This window comes from Eptatretus burgeri, chromosome 17 (assembly GCF_056783735.1).
Source record: "Eptatretus burgeri isolate ZD-2024b chromosome 17, Ebu_testis_v1, whole genome shotgun sequence".
Lineage (NCBI taxonomy): Eukaryota > Metazoa > Chordata > Myxini > Myxiniformes > Myxinidae > Eptatretus > Eptatretus burgeri.
Window position 1 is genome coordinate 11578407 of NC_140977.1, and position 25373 is coordinate 11603779.

At 44.0% G+C, this 25373-nt stretch overlaps 1 protein-coding gene across 1 annotated transcript in view; it reads right to left on the minus strand.

The window, feature by feature from the left end:
• ADAM17 (ADAM metallopeptidase domain 17) overlaps nucleotides 1–24581 on the minus strand; it is a 35528-nt gene extending 10947 nt beyond the window's left edge. Inside the window, exons 1-14 of the mRNA XM_085861780.1 lie at nucleotides 24317–24581; nucleotides 21982–22111; nucleotides 19760–19893; nucleotides 18913–18998; nucleotides 16935–17145; nucleotides 15682–15800; nucleotides 14807–14896; nucleotides 13667–13777; nucleotides 13323–13467; nucleotides 12918–13006; nucleotides 12687–12830; nucleotides 8441–8640; nucleotides 2463–2566; nucleotides 2141–2272 (exon numbers count right to left, since the gene is read on the minus strand). Coding sequence (XP_085717906.1) covers nucleotides 2141–2272; nucleotides 2463–2566; nucleotides 8441–8640; nucleotides 12687–12830; nucleotides 12918–13006; nucleotides 13323–13467; nucleotides 13667–13777; nucleotides 14807–14896; nucleotides 15682–15800; nucleotides 16935–17145; nucleotides 18913–18998; nucleotides 19760–19893; nucleotides 21982–22111; nucleotides 24317–24413 — 1792 coding nt within the window. The 5' untranslated portion in view covers nucleotides 24414–24581. The remainder of the gene's footprint in view (nucleotides 1–2140; nucleotides 2273–2462; nucleotides 2567–8440; nucleotides 8641–12686; nucleotides 12831–12917; nucleotides 13007–13322; nucleotides 13468–13666; nucleotides 13778–14806; nucleotides 14897–15681; nucleotides 15801–16934; nucleotides 17146–18912; nucleotides 18999–19759; nucleotides 19894–21981; nucleotides 22112–24316) is intronic.
• Between the last annotated feature and the right edge of the window lie 792 nt (nucleotides 24582–25373).

Sequence of the window (25373 nt, forward strand, 5' to 3'; positions counted from 1 at the left end):
TTCACTGCAATGCTTTATAAAAAAAATATTAATTATTAGACTTGTCTTTTAAAAACGATAAATTTATAAACAGGCGAGCATTGGGTGGCTTTGACACCAACTCTGGTTAAACAACACAATACTAATGTTTTAACTTAGGAAGAGTTCAGAAATCAATATTTTGTGGAATAACCCTGATTTTCAATCACAGCTTTCATGCATCTTGGAATGCTCTCCACCAGTCTTTCACATTGCTGTTGAGTGACTTTATGCCACTCCTGGCGCAAAAATTCAAGCAGCTGGGCTTTGTTTGATGGCTTGTGACCATCCATCTTCTTCTTGATCACATTTCAGAGGTTTTCAATGGGGTTCAGGTCTGGAGATTGGGCTGGCCATGACAGGGTCTTGATCTGATGGTTCTTCATCCACACCTTGATTGACCTGGCTGTGTGGCATGGAGCATTGTTCTGCTGGAAAAACCAATCCTCAAAGTTGGGGAACATTGTCAGAGCAGAAGGAGGCAAGTGTTCTTCCAGGACAACCTTGTACATGGCTTGATTCATGAGTCCTTCACAAAGACAAATCTGCACGATTCCAGCCTTGCTGAAGCACCCCCAGATCATCACTGATCCTCCACCAAATTTCAGTGGGTGCGAGACACTGTGGCTTGTTGGCTTCTCCAGGTCTCTGTCTAACCATTAGACGACTCGGTGTTGGGCAAAGCTGAAAATTGGACTCATCAGAGAAGATGACCTTACTCCAGTCCTCTACGGTCCAATCCTTATGGTCTTTTTCAAACCTCTGCCTAGCTCTTCTTTGCTTCTCATTGATGAAGGGCTTTTTTCTTGCCCTGCCCCTCGGAGCCTGTTTCGAGCCGTCCTCGCCGTGCACTTCACCCCAGCTGCCGTTTGCCATTATTTTTGTAGGTCACTTGATGTCATCCTACGGTTGTTGAGTGACATTCAAATGAGTTGGCGGTCATCCCAGTCAGTGGAAAGTCGTTTTCGCCCTCTGCCAGTCTATAGCTTTGTTGTCCCCAATGTCTGCTGCTTGACCTTGTTCTTATGAACCGCAGTCTTTGAAATTTTAGGGATGGAAGCAACGTGACTGTATCCCTCTGCCAGTAAAGCCAGAATAGAACCCTTCTTTTCCTCACTCAAAACTTTTCTTTTAAACTCTTTTGGCATGGTCAATAGTTGTTTTTTTGATTCCAATTACTTTTGAGGTACTACCAACACTGTTTTTGCCATCCAGCTGGTCCGATTACAAGAGGATAGTGATGACCACAGCAGTGGTTTTTATACTTTTCCTTGTTAAATAAGATTCGGTTCAGGTGTTCACCTAATCAGTACCTCACTATGTAGAATGAGGTGTGCCTGTGTTCGAATTCAACAGACACTGGAATGGAATGGCTGCCATACATGTAGAGATGCTGATTAAAAAAAAAATTTGGAGTGGTCTCTCATTTTTTTCCAGAGCTGTGTATATATATATATAAAACCACCCATTAACTGACTGATATTAAAGATCAGTACCTTCTGGGTGATGAAGAAATTTGAAATTTTGCATGCCTGGTACCAAAGGAATCAAGTCTCAGATCCCTGGTCAGACTCCAAATCTCACATCCGTAGAGCAAGACGAAGCACCAATGACCTGAAGACTCAAGACTACTCTTGAGAAAGTTCAGTGGATGCACTGTTTGCGTGTTGCTGATCAAAACGTCGAGTAATTGTTTGCTCATTAAAGGTTGGGGAACTCAAGATGATTTCATTTGATTTTACTCCCCACCGCAAGTCTTTAGTTAATATAAATATATATTTATTCACAAACAGGGGTGTTCATTATATTCTGGTCGGTCATGTCACATTGCAAGGAGCCAAACAGAAATATTAAAACAGAAACCCATTCCCCTGAAATTGCCTTTTAACTTGAATAGCTGAATGAAAAACAACAAATTAAAACACCAAAAGCAAGTATAGTTAATAAAAGAACAAATCATCAAATCATAATTTTGGATTGTTTGTGTTTAATCCTCCAATACTACTTTGAAGGCAATGAAGGGACGTTGGGCCCTCAATTTAGTCACCAGAAAAGAGGGGTGCATGGGATCTAAGGTTGCCATAGGAGAAGCAACTTGGATGATTCATATGGGTGACCTCACCACTGCAGGCACAGGATTCTAGATGAACAGTCTCACAGAAAGGCTGGCATTGCCCACCCTGGCATCGGCCGTAATCCATGCACTTGGTGTCATTAGCAACGGGAGTAGATTCAGGGCAGCGCTCACTATTCCCTGTTGCGTCCAACAAAGACAATTGAAGAAAGGAGAAGGGAGTGGGGGGAGGGGGTGTAAATGCAAATTATGAGGACAAGAACAAACTTGGAATCACAAAATGTAAGAAACTGGGGCATATGTGAGGAATGGAGGAAGGACATTTGAACGAAGAGCTTGAACGATCTGCACAACATGGGGGGTAACATACCATCACAGTAAGCCGGGGCTCTGCAGATCGCTGGAATGGCTTGCTGGCAAAGCTTTCCTTTAGGCTCAAACAAGCAGTTGTTACAACACTGAGAGTTCTTGTCACTAAAAAGGGTAAGTCGATAAGGGGGGGCGGGCGGGAGAAATTAAGACTTTTATTGCATCAAAACAACACCCCCTCCATGCGTACTACCAATGATGGCCTGAGATTTTAAAAGTGCTGTTACATCCACGATTGCAAAGCGCTATGCAGGGGCCCCAAAATTAACAACAAATCTTCAGGGACAAGGTCCAAGTCAGCATTTAAATGTGCTTCAGTAAGCATTACATCTTCAGTCAAAGGCCTGCACCAGACGCAGGTAAACAGTCATGATTGCCATGTTCTGGGTGTCTCAAAGCCTACAGGCCCGTTATGAGGGGGGAGAGATTTTATTTCCGACACCGAAGGTGGACGAAGGTGATTTATCCGCCCCTGTTTGTTTGTCTGTGAGCATGATATTAAAAGTTGTTGACGGATTCAGACGAAAAGTTGGTGGACAGGTTGGGTGTGAGACGGGGAAAGAATCGATTCAATTTTGGTGACAATCCGGATTGGGAGACTCCAATTTTTTAAGCGATTCTTCACCATTGAGAGGTAGACCCAAAGACAATACAAAGCATGATATCTCACGTTATGGACTGACAAAAACAAGTCAAATATATTATAATGACCGGCCTATTAGTGGGACACAAAATGTAAACTGTTCAGCCTGGCGGAGGTATGTACTCTCGAGTGGTTATAGTTTATTTTGTTACAAAGAATCGATGAAGGAAAAAAAAAAAAAAAATCAAGGATTTTCCAGGTGAGGAAGAAGTCATTCATTTCTACCAAGAATATGACCGCTTCCAAAAAAAAAGTGCCCTGGGGAATTCTGATCTCCATAGGAAGAGCAGAAACAAAGGATGCCATCAGAGAGATTATGCCGTTTCAGGGAGTGGAGGAATATTTGTTTGAAGGGGTGAGAAGAAGCTGAAATACCAATGACGGAATCTTCCCAAGCGATCAATGGAAGCTATTAATGTTGTTGAAGGTGGTGTTTGGCACCTTCCACAAGGAAAGGAATTTAAAGGTTCACAATGTGTTGGGGAAAGAGAGGGAAAATATATGGTGGAGTTGCAGCATCATGCAGAGAAAGGAAAACTATGTCTGCGATTAAGACTTGGCTTATTAAAGAAGGAAGGCTGGTGTTGGCGTCGTGGTTAAGGTGGCTGGCTTGGGACCTTCGGGTCCTGAGTTTGAGCCTCTGTTTTCACCGTTGAATTAACACCAGGTGGGGTTGACTCAGCCTGTCATCCTTTCAAGATCGGCGAAATGAGTACCAGTGTACTGGGGTAATAACCAGTCGGGGTAACCTGTGTTGGAGCGGTGACCCGTCCAAAAAAAAAAATGTGTACGTGACAATTAGATGTATTTTAAGGGCACCAATCTGAAATGTGTGGAGGCTGAACCCAAATATATCACCTCGCAACTCAATATGTTGGCAAAAATGGTGCACAATAAAAATCCCAATCGATAAATCTACATCATGACCGAATTGCACTGCTGCGTGTGAGATGTGCTGTGCCGTTGCAGTCTGTGCTATGCACACCTTCAGCATCAATGCAGTTTATTAAAGTCACATTTGTTTCAACGTTTTGTCCAACACGTTTTTCTTTTTCTTCTTTTTCCTGTATACAGAGTCAAAGCTCGTGGAAGAGCAAGAACAACAAATGGACCAGGATGCAACAGAAACAAAAAAGGAACAAGAGAGAGCGGGGACACCAACAGCAGAGTTGGATAAAACAGAGGGAGACTTGGACAAAACAATGGGTGTGGGGAGGAATGAGCGGTAGGGAGGAAGCATGGGGTGGATAATAGGATGGATACAGAAGGAAACTCCCAGGAAGGAAAAACTTGAAGTTTGGAAGGGGGTGGAATTGGGGAATTAATGGGAGTAGAAAGATCATGGTTTTGGGTGGGGGGGGGGGTGATCTGAGATGGTGGTGAACAGCTGTCTTGAAGACCTGGAGGGAAGAACGAGATTGAAGAGAATGTGGGAGTTTGTTCCTCGGTTGTGAAAAAGAGGAATTAATGACGAAGTGAGCAGTGATCCTGGATTTCAGTCGTTCCACCAGAAGGGGATTGATGGTGGATGTGTGTGCCCTGCAGAAACTTCAGCGCAGGAGATTCCAATGATCTTGAAGGCCTTCGTTTCCACGGCGTCAAGCTGAGAAAGATGTGAGGCAGGGGAGCCAGTCTAAAGGGGGGGAGCAATATTCCATCAAACTTCTGATGAAGGCCTTGTCGGTGGATAGGAGTTCAGGAGTGCCAAGGAAGGACTTCGTATGATGGAGGATGCACAGTCGATGACTGGCTTTGGAGGAAAACTTTGAAATGTGGTTTGCCCAATAAAGATAATGGCATCAGTGAGACCCAGGAGTTTGAACGACTGAACTTCCTCAAGAGTATGTCAAAGAAAGTAGACAGGAGGGCTTTGCCAGACAGTCCTTTCAGAGAGAGATAGTGAGAGTCATCAGGGTTTAAAGACATATTCCAAGTGTTTGACCAGTTTGTGAAGGTCTGAAGAGAGGGAAGAGGCTGCCGTCTGCCTGTCTGAAGGATGAGCAATGTCACGGCAGAAAGTGGAGTCATCAGCAAATAGATAAAGATGTATTTCCAGAGATGGAGAGCTCGCTGATGAAGATTAGAATCGGACTGGCCCAGAACACTGCCTTGGGGCACTCCAGTCTAAATAGGGAGAGGATATGAAAGGATTCTGTTGAGTGCCACACGTTGGCTACAAGAGTAGAGGAAGTCAGTCAGCCATGTATGGAGTTGGAGGCGGGATCAGTAAGCCATCCATGCAAGGCGGGGTGCCAGACTGTAACAAAAGCGCGAGATATGTCCAGAGAGACGGTCCTGATCTCACGTCTGACGTAGAGAGTCTCCATCCATTGTTTGATAAGTAGAAGCAGCATGTCCAAGGTAGAGTGACTGGGTTTGAAACCAAATTGATGATCTGAGATGAGGTTGTTGGAGATTTTAAAAAGAAAAAAGAAAAAGATTTCATATCAACTGTGAAGATGGATTGCATGACCTCGCTGATGATTGGAAGTAAGTTGATAGATCTGTTGTTGAGAGGATCAGTTTTTGCACCCGTTTTATGTAATGCAACGTTGTTGGTGGATTTCCAAGCAGATGGAAGATGACCTTGTGCAAATGATGGGGTGAAAAAGGGCATAAAGAGAATATACAAGAGCAACAGAGCAAGTTTTTAGGACGCATGAGCTGATTGACAAATGTTGTTTTCTGGCCCTCCTGAGAATGGACACACACTTGTTGCAGACTCTCTCCTTTATTCAGAACAACTGCCTCACCACAGGATTCGGTGTACCATGGGTGGGAAGAAGGGTAGGATAGCTTAAGACGAGATGGGATGAATTTGTGCATGTGAGAGAGCAGGTTTCTGTGGAAGAATTCTCAGGATGAGTTAACATCAGTGGCAGTAGATATGGGAGACCAGTCCTGAAGAGAGATGGCTGCTTCGAATCCCTGCCAATCTGCTTGAGTGAAATCCCAGACTCGCTAGTACTAAGGCTGCTCTCTGAGAATGGCCAGAGATGTTGACTTTCACAAGCATATGATTAGATGAACCAATTGGAGCAGAGAAAGAGCAGGAGACGTTTGCGGGAAAGTTTGTCATCACAAAGTCCTGAAGGGAAGATTTGCCATTGGGAGAAAGCCCGTTTGGAAAGTTCACAGATCGAGTCTGTCCGATGGAGTCACAGAGGTTCTTTCCTGAAGTGGCATGGCTTGTGAGAGATGCAAGAACACCCAACTAATTTGCATGATGACAATTGGAATCACCACATCTGAGGAAAAGAGAGTTGGGATGAGTGGTTAAAAGTTTGTCCATGTTGTCCGAGTGAGAGAAAGAGATGCAGATGTTTTGTCCAACTAACGACATTGAAAAGGCATCCACAGCAATGCCACAATGCGGTCTCAATGAACATCAAGTACGAGGAATTCTTGAGGCTGAAATGTCCCAACAAAATGTTGCTGATCCTTCAGATGGGCGCAGGAACACTATTGGTACGCTGGTACGGCATGAACAACAGCACCATGATGTCAGAGATCATCCACATTCCGGTGTCTGTCTCTGAAGACACTAGCACAGGACAGGTGGATCAGTCACACACTTCCGTCAGTGACTGAAGACTGCAGTTGACACTGCACAAACAATCCCTGGCAATGGGAGGGTCCATCCCTGAACAGTTATCAATATATTAAAAGATACAACTAGATACAAGGCCATCTTTCTCAAGATGTCATAGTCAGGCTTGTGTACAGTGGTGTGGGTAGCACATCCAACACAATAGCCAGTGGATTGTCTTCTTTACCGATTTAATCTTCTGAACTGTGATGGCCATCCTATTTATCGTCGACAGAGTGAACAATAAACCTTCACCGATGTTTTTCAAATTATATTGGTATCGGACCTGTTATGCCGAGAGGGAAGCATCACATCCACCGACATGACACCTCCGATTCTCTGATTGGCATTGACAGTAACTCAACAGCAGTTGGGGAACAGGGATGGGATCCTTAACTCTGTGGTTATTCTATTTATCCAAGCTCAAGGTCTCGGTCTTGTTCTACAGCAACAATAAGCCCATCAACACACTGACCATCTTCTCCCAATTCAAACAGCAATAATTGACCAATATGCAGATTCACAGAACCCTTCGGCAATTGAACAATTCTGAGAGGAAATGGATTGTCCTCTGAGCCACCTTCAGAATCTTCCTCAAACAATTCGGAATTTGTGCAGATAGATGAGCGGTCTTCAGCGCAGGCTTGATGGGCCAAATAGCCACCTCAAGTGTCAAAGTTCCATGTGCATCCTTAATGTAAATGTCATCGTACAAACATTTCCTGCACATCTCATCCTCAATGTCACGGGTATCGTGCCCCCATCGGCGCCGATGGAGGTCACACCCCACAACTGACGTGAATGTTTAACAAAAAGAAAAGGCCCTCGGAGAACCCATTTGTGCACAACGCACCAACCAAATCACATTTGGCGCTCTGACTGCCGATCTAAAGGGAGACTGGCTTGCCTTCTGTCGTGTACAGATTTGCTGTGAAATGTTCATCATAGCTTGGATAAAAACACAATATGCGCGCCAAGTTTGTTTTATTGATCGAGTATACCAAGTATAATGCTTTTCTTAACATTAAAAAAAAACACAACTAGTAAGTAGTTACCGGTGAAAAATAAAACCAAACTTTTCTCCATCAACTTACGACGCAAATTGTTTTACAACGATTTATGCATTTAGTCGAATCCATATTGTTCATCCCCGTGTCTTCTTCTTGCTCTCATTCTTTCCCACATCCCTCATCAGTCCAAGTCTCCCTCCATCTTGTCCCTCAACCCTACACAGTTGGTGTGTTCTTCCCACCTCCCACACCAAACCACATCTTTTTCGACTGTTCCTTTTGTTGTGTCACATCCTGATCCTCCATGTGTTCCAATTCCTCCATGAGCCTTGACAGTATAAAAAATAAATAAATCAATAAATAATGTAAACTAAACCTTATAGGGCGAGTATTGACCCACACACCCACCCTCCTCCCTGCCCAATGACATTACGTGCCCCGAAGATCGGATCTATTCCCAAAATGCGGTGAGAGAGGCAGCGCCATTGATGTGGCGTCGCCGGTACCCAGTGCCGCGTCAAGCGACGGCACTTCCCCCAAGCTCAGTGGCTGTATTTTGTCTCGTGTATTCATCTACACGTCCACGTGTGTGTATGTGTGCGTGTGCGTGTCAGCGCCATTATGAGCTTTAGATTCAAAGAAAGAAAGAAATATATACATACATACCCAAACAATAACCACCATGCATGAAAACAGTAAAAACCCCACAAATCAATCTCCTCATTCATACACGCTACCTGCATTGACTGGTGGGCCTCAACTTGCAGTCCTTGGTGCAGCACGCATCACCCTCACCAAATGCCATACCGGAATCGCACTCCTCACCAGTCTCCACACGCCAATTGCCACAAAGTTGGGGCTTACGTGCCTCGAAGCAGATGCGTGCTTTGGCAAGCAATGTAGCAGAGATTGCCCGTTTTGAGCATGGAGAGAACAACTGCAATAGAATGGGCAGAGATAGTCCAGTACATCAATTGCCAATCCGTACAGCAGGGATCACTTGAAATGACAGGGGTTTGGTGGAGGAGTGGGGGGGTGGAGGGAGGGGGGAGCGTTTGGGCAATAAGGCTCAGGGATTTGCTTCGTTCACTTTCTGAACGATGCAGCAATTCAAAAAAAACCTGCATAAACTAAATTAAATAATAGAAATTAACTCCCAGGCCAAGGAAGTGCAGCAGAGCGTGCTCCACCCGTCATGAATGGGATCTGTACGATGTCCCTCTGGCAATAATTGGCAACCATCGTGGGGGAGCTAACAGACCAAAACCATCGGCTGTTGATTGTCAAAACAATATTCAACACAGGAAGGAAACAAATACCTAAACGGCAGAAGGAAAATGATGTGCGAAACGCAGAAGAAAACAAACAAACTCAAATGAAAGAGGTCAACCATGACAGGTCGCCGACCCGACGCCTTTCCTCGAAGGGCGTACAGATGACGATGCTGCTGTGCGGTGAGTATCTATGGCCTGAAGAGATTACCCTGCACAGTACACAACTTATTGATGTATGTCCGGTGCCTTCATGCTGTATGCGTACGTGAGCAAAATGCTGATCACTTGCACGGGAATCGATACGACAACCATAATTGCAAAGGTATAACTGCTCCACCATGCTTTTTTGTGACATGCCAACTCTTCAAGTTTTAAGCAGAGTTTAAAGAAAAGTTGATTATTCCTCCATAGTTACCAAGCTCTGGGGTCCTTTTTCAAAACTCTTTTGTGACTAAATACACTCTCTCTATCGAGTGCAGCCTGGGGCTGCTGGTTGTATCATTGGTTGGGATGTGGCTATGCCGCTGATGCAGTGTCCCCCTTACTAGTACACTGGTGCTCATTTTGCCGACCTCGGAAGGATGACAGGCTGAGTCAACCTCCTGGTGTATTTTAATTCAGTGGCAAACGGAGCTTGAACTCAGGACCCTAGGATCCCAAGCCGCCACCCTAACCACTAAGCCACACCAGGCTTACTAAATACACTGATGAGCCAAAACATTATGACCACTGACAAGTGAAGAGATTATCATTGATTATCTTGTTACAATGGCACCTGTCAAGTGGTGGGATATATTAGGCAGCAAGTGAAGTCAGTTTTTGAAGTTGATGTGTTGGATGCAGGAGAAATGGGCAGGAGTAAAGACCTGAGCGACTTTGACAAGGGCCAAACGACTGGGTCAGAGCATCTCTGAAATGGCAAGGCTTGTGGAGTGCTCCCGGTCAGCAGTGGTGAGTACCTACCAACAGTGATCTGAGGGACAAACCACAAACCGGCGACAGCGTGTTGGGCGCCCAAGGCTCATCGATGTGCGACGGAAACAAAGGCTGTCCAATCTGGTCCGAACCGACAGAAGGTCTACTGTGGCACAAGTCACAGAAAATTTTAATGGTGGTCATGGGAGGAATGTGTCACAATCCACAGTGCATCGCACCCTGCTGCGTATGGGGCTGCGTAGCCACAGACCGGTCAGAGTGCCCATGACCTCTGTCCACCGTCGAAAGTGCCGACAATGGGCACGTGAGGGTCGGAACTGGACCTTGGAGCAGTAGAAGAAGGTCGCCTGGTCCGATGAGTCCCGTTTTCTTTTAGATCACGTGGATGGCCGTGTACGTGTGCGCCGTTTACATGGGGAAGTGATGGCACCAGGATGCACTGTGGGAAGACGACAAGCCGGTGGAGGGAGTGTGATGCTCTGAGCAATGTTCTGCTTAGAAACCCTGGATCCAGCCATTCATCTGGACGTCAATTTGACACCTGTCACCTCCCTCGACATTGTTGCAGACCAGGTACACCTCTTCATGGAAATGGTATTCCCTGATGGCAGTGGCCTCCTTCAGCAGGATAATGCGCCGTGCTACACTGCGCACATTGTTCGGGAATGGTTTGAGGAACATGATGAAGTGTTCACGGTGTTGCCCTGGCCTCCAAATTCTCCAGATCTCAATCCGATTGAGCATCTGTGGGATGCACTGGACCGACAAGTCCGATCCACGGCGGCTCCACCTCGCAACTTATAGGAGTTGAAGGATCTGTTGCTAATGTTTTGGTGCCAGATACCACAGGACACCTTCAGGGGTCTTGTAGAGTCCATGCCTCGACAGGTCGGCGCTGTTTTGGCGGCACACGGAGGACCAACAGCACATTCGGCAGGTGGTCATAACGTTTTGGCTCAACAGTGTATATGACGGAAGGGTAAGCTCAACATCGCTACAAATTTTTTTAAATGTCATGAATCCTTCAAGGGCCGAGTCTCTGTAACGCTAGCTTTTTCGGCCAGCCGGCCACCATCTTTCAAGTCCCATGGGTCATCCATTAACCATCAAAACAGAATGAGATTGCATGGAATGGAATGGCATAAGCATTGCAGACTCAACGGTTTTGGTATTACAGCCATTTTGGGCCTTTTATAAGTTTCTAAAAACTAGCATTTTATGTTCAAAAGAGCATACAGTCTGTCGATGGCCGATTTTCAGTAGCATCGACACGACTTTCAATCATACAATGGCTTACCAAGAAGATAAACAAGTAGTAGTCATTAGGTTACCACAGTGGCATAATTACATATCAGTAAGCTCCCTTTTCATTACCGCTTTGATTGGTGAACAGATGTTCATTTTCCAGACACCAATGTGGGTCTAAAATTTTTAAAATGGGGGGGGGGGGGTGACTTTTGGTCCTCCACATTTTACCTCTTCCACCCAAGGTAGAGAAGTTGTGTTTTGCCCCTGTTGGTCTATCTGTCTATGAGGACATCTCAACAAAGTTACGGACAAATTTGGACGAAAGTTGGTGAACAGGTTGGGTGTATGACAAAGATGAATCGATTCGATTTTGGTGATGATCAGGATCTGGATATGAGAATTTTTTTAAAGTGATTATTCATCATTGAGAGACGAGGCCTAAAAAAAATAAAATAAAATAAAGAGATATATAGCATGATATTTCAAAAAGTTATGGATGAGTTTCAACAAAACTTGGTGGATAAGTAGGGTAGTTGACCAGAATAAACCAATTAGTTTTGGTTCATTTCCAGCCCATCAGTAGGATACAAAACGTAAACTGTTTAGCCTGGCGGAGGCATGTGCTCTCCAGAGTGCCGTTCCAGTGACAAATACAACTCGAGAGTTCATGGAATACATGACCCCAAACAGTGTCCAAGCTTATACTTCAATTTATATGAAATAATGATTTTAAAGATACTTTTTTCTTTTTTAAATGAAAACAGAAGTGTTGTGCTGTTGAAGCAGTTTTATACGCCACCTTATTTTAAAATATGTCCAAGTACTGCTATACGGAAGGATTTTGAAAATGCAAATAAGGCCATTTGTGTTCTGCAGTGTTCAAGTATGTAATTCAGTTTAAATAAAATAAAGATTGTAAAAGTCGGATACATTCATTCTGGAATTTACCACCGTTGGCGCAGTGTCTATTACACCGCCCTATCTAAAACAACACAATAGTTAGTAATGCTTGTTGTTTGTGTCCTTTATAACATCCTTAAAAACAGTAAGTTTCCTGTTTGGAATGATTTCAATTCTGTTTGAATGTCAGGCAGGCACAGTTTAAAAAACAAAACAAAAAAAAACACTCCTCTCTGCGTATCTGCAGTCAGGACGAACTCAGGGCTAAAGTACCGAAAACAGCAGATTTGTCTTCTTATTAATGTTCAAGACATACTATTCAATTTAAATAAGTTGTTCCTCGATCATAAACCGACGTTTACAGATGGATGGACGGACAGACATGAACGAATTGCTTAACGCCACTTTTCGCTTCACGTGCATGGGGTAATAAGTGTAAGGCCCCCAAATAACACCAGCGACGGTACATGATGGGAGAACAACACCTGCTTTGAGTATAAAATTCCGAGTCTCGATCTGTGTTTAAATTCTTTTTTTTACTGTTTATGACGTTCATCGATCGATAAAATCACTTTTAAAAGGGCAGTTAATGCAGACGAAGACCAAATATGGATGGATATTTCACCTTGTTGTTGGGATGATCTCCACTGACAGCAAACGGGTACATGACATACTTCCCACCTTCCTCATCAGATGGAGCGCAATTCTCATTGTCATGCTCTGCGCCAAAGTTATGACCAAATTCATGCGTGGTCACGAGGTCAGCTTCCTGGGCACAACATCAAGGATGAACAATTAAGAGAAAGAACCTGGGGAGAGAGCACAGGTAAAGCGGGTTATCTGCACCTGATCTCACCTTCGTAAGAATAGTTTTTCCGTAATTTTTGGTACTCGTAAGCCCAGTCTTGAGGAAAATTTCTTTTTTCAATGTTTTGTTTCGGAAACCTATTAGAAAAGAAAAGAATAAATTTTGTTGCAAATACATTGCTGCAATTTTCAGTCTGCTCCTCCACGCGCCTCGACATACGTAATATAAAGAGTATACGGGAGTTTGAGCCTTTGGATTAACCTAAAGACAGATCGCAGGGAACGTCATCTGGAATACAGGGCTAACACGCATTGATTCATGGGAAGGTGACAGAAAGAAAGACAGTTAGTGGAGAATAGGTAGGGGTTACAAAATGCCAAGTTGTGGATAAAAGGAGGAAGCTAACGGGGGCATGCACATTCCACGTCACAAAGGCATTTAACTACAATGCACCTGGAGAGCAGATTCCTCCAATATTCTTCTCCTTGTTGGATCCGACGTACGCTAAGCCAAGTGTTCCCTGATCAAAATCTTGATATGTGAAAAGATGCGCAAGACAAACACGGCTGACATTATCCGCAATGTCCTGACTGAATTGCTGTTTGGCACAGAAAAAGAGAGAGAGAGAGACAGAAAGAAAGAAGACAGCGGTTCATAGTCACAAGTTTTGTTGGGAAGGCAAAAACAAAAAATGGAGGTCAAGCTCCGAGCTTCATTGCGGATCAATCGTAAACGTGAGACGTCACATTGTACAAGTGGTGTGTCTGGTCCATTCCAACACGGGCTGACGGACACACCTCCAGCAGACGTTTCACATCCCAGACTTGCTTGTTGGGAGTCTCTGTGCCATTCATGTTGTAATGGAGCTGTCCTTGCTCCACAGCTGTCGGTGCATTGTGCACAAGGATCTAGAAACCATGTCGAAAGATTCGAGATCACATTGAGCCACAGGTTATAAAACTCTCGCCATCCATTCTATCATTGTGACAAATGAACTAATGTTGTACGGCACAAGACCTGGAAATTATTGCACACCTATTTAATCATTCGTTCAAATAAGATAGCATTTCCCAGGAGGCCAATACGGGAGACAAACTGAACAAGAAAGCCTCAATCGACAGCCGGTTCCCCTCCTGTGCACTGAATAAAGAAAAAAAAAAGAAAGAAAGAAAAAACAAAGGTGATCTGGAAAACGACACCTTTCACATTTTGCACGATAGAATCAGGATGCATTTATTACTACAGGATGAGTTGGTACGTCGGTGATGAAGAAACATCACAATTTGAGTTTGTTTTGGTGCGAGTGCGTCGGCAATCGAAATGCGATTTGGCCTCCATGCAATAGTGGTCCGACAAAAGCCAAAATGATTTATAATATACATCTGGCTAATCTGTCAAAGGTGGATGGATGCCAGATGGTGTGCCAGAAAGAGTTGCACCTGTGAGAAGGAACAGGACCAGGGAAAGTTAAAATACGAGTTCCCTCATCAGGAGCTTCAATGCAAGAAGAGGCCATTCAGCCCATTGACCTTGTGCAATGGTTGCCACCATATGGCTGTGACTCCATGTCCTTTTTTTTTGAATGCTAAGCGTCAAGCGAGGAAGCGGCACGTACCATTTTTAAAGTCTTCGGTACAACTCAGCCAGGGTTCGAGCCTGAGGCCTCCCCGACTCAAAGAGGAAGCTCTAACCATTACACCACCGAGTCTGGTTTGCAAGTATGCGATAAATTTTGTTTCTGTAGTTTTGGCTAGTCATAACGAGAAGGTGGGAACAATTGGAACAGTCATAGTAGTAGTAGTCGTAGTAGTAGGGTTGCCATTTTTGTTGAAACAAACTGTGTTAACAAGCATTTTACATTATTAAGCGAGTAACATCAAACCACTTTTAACAGAAACATGAAAATAGAGTATTTAATAATTACTGTGTTGCCTTACCTCATCTATCTGTAAGCCATAGTCTTTGTCGAGTTTGTTGTTCCAATCGGATTCCTTGTATATGATATCCACACGGTCAATCAGCCCAATCTACTCAACCGGGGATAAAAAAAAGGTACTTTAATTCGGGAGGTAGAGTAGTAAAGATGCGAATATAGTATGAAATAAATATATTCTGTGGTTGTGGAGAGGTACATGCAGCCGCAGGCATTTCATAGGGTGAGGATGGGTCAAGCACAGACAATGGACAGTGACAAAAGGAATTCTCAACACCGACAGCGACACCGCCACCATGACGGGGAACGGACCTGTTGAGACGGAAGAAAGAATAGCCAGGGAGAGACAGACATTGAGAAACTATGAACTATTTTGTTCCACTTTTCTCGTTTTTGTGTAATTACTACTCTGAGGCTGTTCAATCCCTCTACCTTTCATCCATGGCTTCAGGTTGACAGTAAATCACCGTTTCAAGTCAGACCCCCCTTCTTTACTTGTGAACCTTTCTCTTTCCATTAATCAACCTCACCCAACCGTCTCACTTTTTTAAGGTTTCTTCCACTTTCTCTTCACCCCATGCCCTTCGCTTGTTGCATCAACCCGCTGCTCCTCCTCATTCGTCCACGATACCAAATTTAATAGCCCCACCAGGTCCTCCTCCTCTTCAATAAAAAATTGGAAGTAAAAGATAACACTGTCGAAGAACACAAGCTCTTTGCTCAAACTAGAGGGAATGTGAATAGAACCATGCAGGATGACACAGCAGGTGAGGGAACAAGAGAAACGGATGTTGGAGTAGTTTGGCGATACCAATTACTGGAGCAGAAGAGGAACAGGAAACAAAGATCAAAGGAAGGAAGACGAGTCACGATACTCACGAGGTAGTTAATGGTGGTAGCTTCCTTGGAATTGCCCATCTTCTGGAAGAAACGAAAGTCCGCCACAAGGAGCAGGCGGCAAGTGTTCCTTACAGCGGAACGCTTTCTCCGCGTCTTGTCTGACAACACAATCATTGCTATGGTTTTGATTGTTTCTTACAGCTTAGTTCTTGTCAAGTACTCTGATAAACCAAACAAACATTCACCCAAAATCGACCATACAGATAAATCTCAGCAAAACGAGACCCTCAGGTGAGACCAGCAGTACATTGATCTCGTGTTGTAATGCTCTTTCATTCATTTGATCAGCAAAGCGACACATCTTGCAACGAAGTGAACAATCTATTCAATTGGATGGGCGAAGCAAATCCCTCCCAGGATTTACACATACCGTGAGACGTGTTTTGCATGAAATGCTTTTTCTCGATTCAAAATGACAATTGGTAGTGTTCTCACTGAAAATAAGGCACGCTGCAAAAGGGCAATGAGAACATAGAATTTGATGTGAATGCGTAGATGGATACGACACCCGAGTCGTTTTAATCACACGCGGACAGTTTGCTTGCTTGTTGCAAGTTCCGCCCCTCTCTTCAGCAAGAGCGCGTGGGGCAAGAGCAAATTTTGGGCAAACGTCCATGCGCAGTTCAAGTTCTACCTTCTCAGCAAAACGTGTCTATAAAGTATGTAGGAAAACTTGAGTACGTCTCCCAAGTGCATAGCTTCTTAAAATGATCATCTTACATCGGGTATGATCTCTTCCTTCAGGAAAGGAGTCGAATACCAATTTAAATTCACATTCTACACACAAATGTAGTGTGGGTAAACAGGTTGTTTTCAATTATTTCAAGCCTGTGGTGGAGAACGAACACGAATGATGTCAGTGGACAGCAGAGCAGTGTACTTTTACACGCATTACAGGGACATCGGTAGGCCATGGACAAATGCGTGTCATACATGGGACTTGGACCTGGGATCGCAGCATCAAGAGATAAAGATTCCAAATGGAACAGAAAGCAGGCCAAACCTTAATCTGAAGATGATAGGTAATATCGATTTACCTTGACCAAACGTTGCAGGTTACATTTTCCAACACAAATCTGCTCTCATGTAGCAAAGAAGGTAAATTTTAATTTTTTTCCTCGTGAGATCTGAAAAGCCGACAGCGGTGGAAGACTTGTTGTCCAAATAAGTGTTGTGCGCATTTTTATGAAGAAACCAAATTCGACATCGTCGTTTTACAAAAAAAGTATTACCTTTGGCCGTGTCTCGCTTTTCATCAGATTCTGTTGCTGAAAAAGTGTTCGTCATCGTGGAAACGGGATCCGCGTTGCCACAGAAGCGAAGGGGATAATTTCCTCCTCTCGAAACCACATCAGACCTTTTGTACACAATGACGTCTCCTTCTCGATGCTGCGACTGAACGTTTGGCAGCCTGTCCGCGGCGTTCAGTAGGCGCCATATCGGCTGAAAAACGACAGCAGAGGAACAACCAGTTTTCAGCTGCGAATGCGTCATTTAAAAACACCAAAATAACATTAAATCTCTGTCACCATGGTAACAGCGGTATGGTGCTCTTTTATGGATGCAGACACCAGGCCACTACTATTTACGAACACCGGATTAGAAAGGGACACAAAAGCAATTAATAAATACAACACCAGTCATGCATATTGTCTCTTTTTGTGGGAACTCGATGTGGGAGTAGTGCTGGCACTCGGTAGCAAAAAAAAAACTCGGTTCAGATCCGGCTCAGTAATTTTGGAAAAAAATTGTGGGGTCCCGGATCGGCTCGGAACTCGGATATGTTCGCAAAAAAAAAAAAAAACTTCTTTTTTTTTTTTTTGGACCATGAATCGAGCCTTGTGGAAGAGCTAGAATCAAGCGTATTTAGATCGATCACATGGGAAACGCACAACCTCATTCGAAGCTGCGTTGACAGGCACAGCCGGCCACAGCACCGCTCGTATTAAAATACAATGATATTTTGCGCAGGAAATGATAGCGATGAATGAGTGACTTGATTGTGTAAAGCTTATTTCCATTCCTTTCATCCTATAATTTACTGTGTAGATAAAAAGAGTCGAGTTTCTGTCAGGCTTCATTCTAAAGGGTTTCTGCTGCCAGAGAACAATACAAATGGTACCGTTGAAAAGGTAATAATCAATTTCCTTGGAACAAAAATTTGTTCCATTAATCACAAACTTGCCCATTTTAGAAACTTCTTTCCGAGTTTAAAGAAGAAGCGCTAATGGCTTCTTCACGCAGTGGTTCAACCAAAGCAGCAACTCTTTAGGACGCAGAAGAGCACACAAAAGATATATAGTTATTATTTCTCAAAACAATAGAAAAAAAAAATACATAAGAATACACAGAAGGAACAAGCAACAACAAAAACAACAACAACAATTCTGCTTGTGGATGCCCCTGGATATCCGCTCCGAATATGGGATGTCGGTGAATTGATTCTGCTCGTTGATCCTGAAGAATTTAAAAAAAAAGATACGTGCGGTTTCGTCACTCAACGCTCAGCATGTGGAGAGATACATCACAGACAAACCTCATAGGTTGGGATCCCATTTGTTTTGGAGAAGAGAGGATTTCTCAATTGCCCCAGCTGACTGCAGAGAGAAGAGAGATTGATTATTATCACAAGATGCTTCACCGGCACCCAAAGAGTTATGGGAAATTTTGTCGCTTCTCACAACGTGGTGCCAGGTTTGTCCGAAGTCAAGCCCTGTGTGCTTCCGTCGGGATGTTTGCATAATTGTGGACGGCGATTCCCCGAACCTCAAACCCACAATAAAATTATACAGAAAATGATCGCCAAAGATGTTTTCCTGTTGCGAGGTAAGAGGGTGTAGCTTGGCTCACAGCTACATCGATTTGATCTTTTGTACCATTGTTTACAAGTTCATGACATCTTGCATGTTAAGCTGATTGATATTTCGAACTCTGAGGTTGTTAAAACGAAATAATGCTCAATAAAATTTTATTTAACGAGCGATGTTTTAGTTCCATGAAGTGATGAGTGATGCTATAAACATGTCCTAGTCTCCACGTGATTGGCCGCGAAACCACCTCGAGTACAATTTTACTTTCAACAGCACAGCGTGGCACATCTGGCAGAATGGTCAACAAAATGGCAACCCGAACGACGCCCGCCGCAAGGTGTGGCTGTCACCTGTAAATAAAAACGTGTCAGACTCAAAACGTTGTGGCCATCACACATACCTCAACATGATATTCTTCATCACCGCTCAGAATCCTTGCAATGACCTCATCACCCACATATGCTTGGACGTTTGAATTTTCTTCTCCTGCAATGGAGTGCAGAAGAACAGGAGCGGATTAATAGGGTGCTAACAACAGATCAATACCCGGAGATGGGTTTTACAACAAGGTACAGATCCACCATTTGAGCTTTGAGGGGGGGGTGGGGGGTATATCCCACCCTGTTTATTGTAAAATTATGAGGAGCACCCCACTACCCCCTGCCCCAAATTATTGAAGAAACTCAACAATTCCATTTACGTGCATCACCTAAGGATCCCACATCACACTTTCAGAGATTAATGAGGGCACCCTGAAGTTGTACATGTGCAAGTTTTGACAATATATATATATATATATATATATATATATATATATATATATATATATATATATATATATATATATATATATATATATTTCACCCTTCAGCGGGAGGGTGGGTACAATTGGAATTATCAGAGCTATATTACCATGATGTATTTATTATCCATGCACATAAGCAGTACGCATGTTTTAGCTTCATATACTCAGCCTGGGTTAATATTTATTTTCTGGAGCCAGAGACAGCGGTCTGTTGCCTGTACACCGCTCAAATACAGGGATATGTCAGAAGAACATGGTGAACCCTTAAAACAAGATCGCCTGTAGGGCGTGTACTCTGCTTGTACAAATAAACATCGTTGAGGAAACGACATTCCTGAATGTTTACATTAATGTCGTGATGATGTGTGAAATGGTGAGAGGAAATAGCAAAATAATGTACTCGGGGTGAGGGGGTTGAACATGCTAAGCAACACCAACACACCGAGCACATGCCCTCTGTAAAACGATTTTGGGTCCACGGATATTTCATGCCGATGCCCGTGCTCATCCGCTGCCGAAGCTCGAAACCGGCTGCTGAACAAGCCACCGCTGGGCTCGAGCTGCAAATGGAATGTTCTAGAAGAAGATAAAGGAAGCACCATTGCAAATATTCCACAGTAGTCGATATAAAAGAAGCGTTAAAAAAAAAAAAAATTTGAGACTCTAGTTCAATTAAATTTGGCGTCGTAAAGAAAGTTCTGGTTTTCCTCGTCGAGCGAGCGGCGAATCCCAATGCTAACCTTTAGTTCCGCAACGAGAACAATGTAACTGGCATCAGCAATGAAACATTCAAATTGCATCAATATACCAAACACCAAAAGATAAATTATAATCTCAAAACAACGTGGAGTTACTGGATATCAAGTGATCAAAATCTTTGGAGGAAGAGGAAAAAAAAAAAAAAAAAAGAGAGTATTGTCCAGAGTAAGTGGAGACTCAACAGTCGGGTGCAACATAAGCATTACCCGAAAACTCTCGGCCAAAACAAGTGCATTTACTTCTGGCTCCCAAAACGAAATGTGGATCCCACCCCCAGACTGTGCGATGGCCAAAAATGAAGGCCCGCTCTTCACAGACGATTCGAAGTCCGAATTTTTCGGCAACCATCGACAGGCGTTCAAATAGCCGAGCGAACGGTATGATCGTCGACGCACAACATCTACAGTAAAGCATCGCAGAGGATCACTCGGTACAGGTCTGGTGTTGAGTCTCAAGTAACGGTGTCCGTGACCTACACACAATGTACCGATTGGGCACTCTGGCTGGTGACAAAGGCCACTTCCCATCTATCGTGCCATTCCCTCATTAACAAAACTTGAGCAGCGATTCATCTTCCAGAAAGACGGTGACCCCAAGCATACAGCCAATGTGGTGAAATAATATATTTAAGGTAAAGAGCCAAAAGGAGAGTTCACACAATCATGGTGTCTCCTGCACAAAGGTGCAAAGGCTGTGCAGGTTTAAATAGAAACCGAGAAGGTATAACAACGAACAAGTGAGCTGCCTGGTCTCGGCGAGATTTCCGGCCTGACTACAAATTGTCATCCTGGTGCTTTGCAAGTGCGAATGATTCTGCGGTCCATTGGAAAAGGCTTCAGTTTCACCCGCTCATCTGTTTCGCATTCGCCAATGGATGTTAAAGATCACACAGCGTCAACGATGTTCCGGCACCCATCAAAAACACAAAATTCCTGCCCAAACCTACGGTGGGAATTGACGGGGTCTGCCGAATTGTACGAAGGCACTGCGGCCAAGACACGTGACTCAGACAGCACAATGACGCATGTGCAGCGATGGGACTTGAGAACCAAGTTCGAACAATGTTCTCAAGGGAGAAGGGTCAATGTGAAGGCAAGAGCCAGTACCTCTCCAACAGTCCATCGATATTGCAACGGCTAAAGTCAAAACAAAATGGCAGAGACGACAAATCGTCATTTAGTGTGCAACCTGTGGTCGCTGATTTGCATCGTTGTCGAGAGCGTGGCAGTGAAACCAATGCGGTGCCCCATGGTGGTGAGGGCAAGAATTTGGAATTTGGCCATAGTGCTGGCAAATACTCACCTACTTTTCACGAAGGACACCATGGGATCTATAAAAATCCACCGACTAATGTTGGGAGATGGAGCGCTCTTTTAACGTTCGTCCGAAGGCCCGAGACCCTGCCGGTGAAAGCCCGGGATGACAGTTTATAGCTGGGTCGGTATTCGAACCCAAGCTCGACAGCTTCGAGGAGAGTGCGTACCTATCGGCCATCCTGCCAGCCCATAGATGAAAAATGACAGACTATGTTCATCAGTGTCAAATGGCCATGGACGAACTTGTGCACATGAGAGGTCTCCAAAAAATTAGCAACTCCTGGAGGGCAGTATTTTAAAACTTTAACGGTATTGGACAAATGTTCTTTCTTGAACAGCATCATTAGCAAGACCAAATAAGCTTTAAAATGCAAGGCTTTTGGGTTTGGCCGAGAAACTATTTGACTCAAGAGACGCACATTAGGAGACGTCATTCTACTTTCACATGAATAAAGTCATTATTCGTAGAAAATGGACAAATGAACACTTTATCTGAAATTTGAACTCAGATTCGCCGGCATCACGAGGTGAACCCTTTTCAAGAATCCAATTTCAAACCTCCAACATTGCATCACTCAGCGAGACGCACCGTCCGAAGGCACTGAAGCTGAGGGTTCGTTGCAAAGTTGTTTGTGCGCCAACGGATCGCCGAGTGACCTTGTGGAGGAGACTCTGTGCAGAAAGCACCTGGTAATTCCGGAGAAGTTTTGATAAATAGTCTGGCAAAGACACAAAAGTAGCATGGAATGTAAGAATGCAACAACTTCAAAAGCGGGTGACGCACCCCCTCATGTCATCCCTCATCCCTACCATTGATACTTAATTTTCTACCCCCATGAACCCATCAACGCAGCCAGCATACTTTAAGGTTACGGTTTCCTCCCCTCCTCTTTTCATGTGTATTCATCTCTTCCCTTGTGTCCAACTGTGTCCCCACTGCCAGTCTGTTGCCTTTCCACCCTCCGTCACTTCGTCCTTGTTTATAAAAATGAGGAAGTCCCTACAAATGAAGGCCCAGAAAAACAAAGTGTTCAATGTTGCTTAAAAAAAATAAAAAAGTAACTAACGATGCATTCATTGCAACATCCTCCTCCACCAACCCCCCCCCCCACCACTACAATAATCACTCTGCCTACATGGTAAGCCTGGTGTTGGCTTAGTGGTTAGGGTGGTGGCTTGGGATCCTAGGGTCCTGAGTTCAAGCCCCGTTGGCCGCTGAATTAAAATACACCAGGAGGTTGACTCAGCCTGTCATCCTTCCGAGATCGGCAAAATGAGTCCCAGTGTACTGGTCAGGGGGACACTGCATCAGCGGCATAGCCACATCCCAACTGATGATGCAACCAGCAGCCACAGGCTGCACTCAATAGAGAGAGAGCCTACATGGTCTTAGAAGTCTTTTCTGGCAAGATAGTCATCCCACCACCTGGGGAAAGCAATCAATCCACAGATGTGTTTCTGGCTCCATGCCAATCATCAGCAATGAGCAACACCCCACCCACCAAGATGAGTTGTAGCATTGACAATATATATATACACACACACACTCGTGTAATGACCATCTTCCCTTATTAGGGTTTGGTCGGATATATATATATATATATATATATATATATATATATATATATATATATATATATATATATATATATATATTGTTGTGGGCTGGGGTTCGGTGGCGACAAACGACCACGAGGTGGAGCAGCAGAGGCGTCTCCCACCGAACACCCAGAATAAAAAGGAGTCGACGGGCCACTTAAAGGACCGTGATCGCCAATTATCTGACGGCGTGGTGTAGGGTCTATAGCCAAATTTCAATACACCTAAGTACCCATGTCGTCAAATTACCAGGGAAAAAAAATCACGCCCTCGGCCGACTCTGTCCGAACCGAGTCGCAGGTACCGACTCGGATCCGGCGTAACAGAGCGGAGTTACCAGAGCCGCGCCGGTCCCAATGACAACTTACGGCACCAACGGCCTTACTATTTCTCAAGCGTGAACCATGCTAGGCCAATGAAAGAAAACACAGACAATGAACTGGAACATTTAACATGGGGGTTTATTTATAAACAATAATCAGGGGGAGAGGGGAGCACACAAAGAGTAGAGTTATCCGAATAAAAGAAATGCAGGCAATGTACAGTGAGCGAAAAGCACTTAACAGACTGGTGACACGACACACACACACACACACACACAATTGTTTTTATTAAACGCAATGCAAACTAGAAAGAGCAATCAATCAGAGATTGCAGACCCAGACGGACCAGGAACACTCAACACAGCAGTCACAGCAGTAACAGCAGTAACAGCAGTAACAGCAGTAACAGCAGTAACAGCAGTAACAGCAGTAACAGCAGTAACAGCAGTAACAGCAGTAACAGCAGTAACAGCAGTCACAGCTGTAACAGCAGTCACAGCAGTCACAGCTGTAACAGCAGTAACAGCAGTAACAGCAGTAACAGCAGTAACAGCAGTCACAGCAGTCACAGCAGTCACAGCAGTCACAGCAGTAACAGCAGTCACAGCAGTCACAGCAGTAACAGCAGTAACAGCAGTAACAGCAGTCACAGCAGTAACAGCAGTAACAGCAGTAACAGCAGTCACAGCAGTCACAGCAGTAACAGCAGTAACAGCAGTAACAGCAGTAACAGCAGTCACAGCAGTCACAGCAGTAACAGCAGTAACAGCAGTCACAGCACGTTCATTTAATAAATTATATTCAGAGCACGTACGACACAAAAAAGGAGCATTATAAATCCAAAAACCTGAAAGAAATTATTATTAAAAAAAAAATTGAAACATCAATTCGTCAAAAGATATTACAATAAAGCATGGGCACGTCCGGTACGAGTCACTCCGTCGGTTTGTTACTTCAAACAAAACAGTTCAGGAATGGAGGATAAATAAAAGAGTTTAATACCGGTCTCTCTCCGTCCTTCCTCTTCTTGTTCGGAGCTTTTAGAAATGAAGGTCACAGAGGAGCAAAAGAGCAAGAAATGCAGAGAAAGGAACTTCATCACGCACAGGCTGAACGAACACACGTCGTCCCAACTTTACCTCAGCAAGCGCAATTTCTAAACCCACTTCCCACAGAGGTTTACTCACATTCGTTTAACTAATGACTAATCATTACGGGTTTTGTTGTTTTTAAACCCTCCTCCCCCCCCCCCCGCACAAAAAAAAGATATTTGTATATTTCGCTCGTTTGGAATACTTCGAACTTCCGCCTTTGGGACGCGGCGCACGACATCCTTCCGGGAATTACTTTATAATTTGGTGCAAATGTATCTCGTCCTTTTCACACGTTCATCCGTGTGTAGTTTAAACATGTTTTTTGTTTTGGTGTCGACGATGAACTGCCTGTGAAAAAAAAAAACTCGGCCGTGACAAACAACAATCCAACTATTCAGGATCATACACCGTCTAAAGAAACACGTTTTTTTTTTACTTAAAAATTTTTTTTTAACGTGTTTATTTTTAAATTTTAATTGTTTTTAAAGTTTATTTTTAATTTTTTTTTTAAACGTGCTTTAAAATTTAAAGCTTCTGTCCGGCGTATTTCAATGAAGGGTTTTTTTAGTGACTTCACAATTTCGAGGCATGAGCCACCTCATCCGCCAAGTTTCGTCCGAATCCGCACATAACGTTTTTAACATATCGTGCTCACAAATAAAAGGGGGTGACAACATAACCTCCGTCTATCTTCTTATTCTGATTTTTTTTAAAGTTTTGATGACGTTTTGTGATCCGTGGGGCTCTATATGTACCACTTTCTAAATCATTTCGTCTGGAGTGAACAAGTTCTGGGGACTTTATCTTGTTTGACCGTTTCTTTGACAGTTTATAGGGTACACGTGACCAGCTGATCCCCCATCTCTCGGGCAGAGTAGGCAGAGTGGGCAGAGATCTGGGTCCCTGTAACCGAGGGCATTGTGTGAAGATGTGTTCCAAATCTTCGAGAACCTTCCACCGCTCAC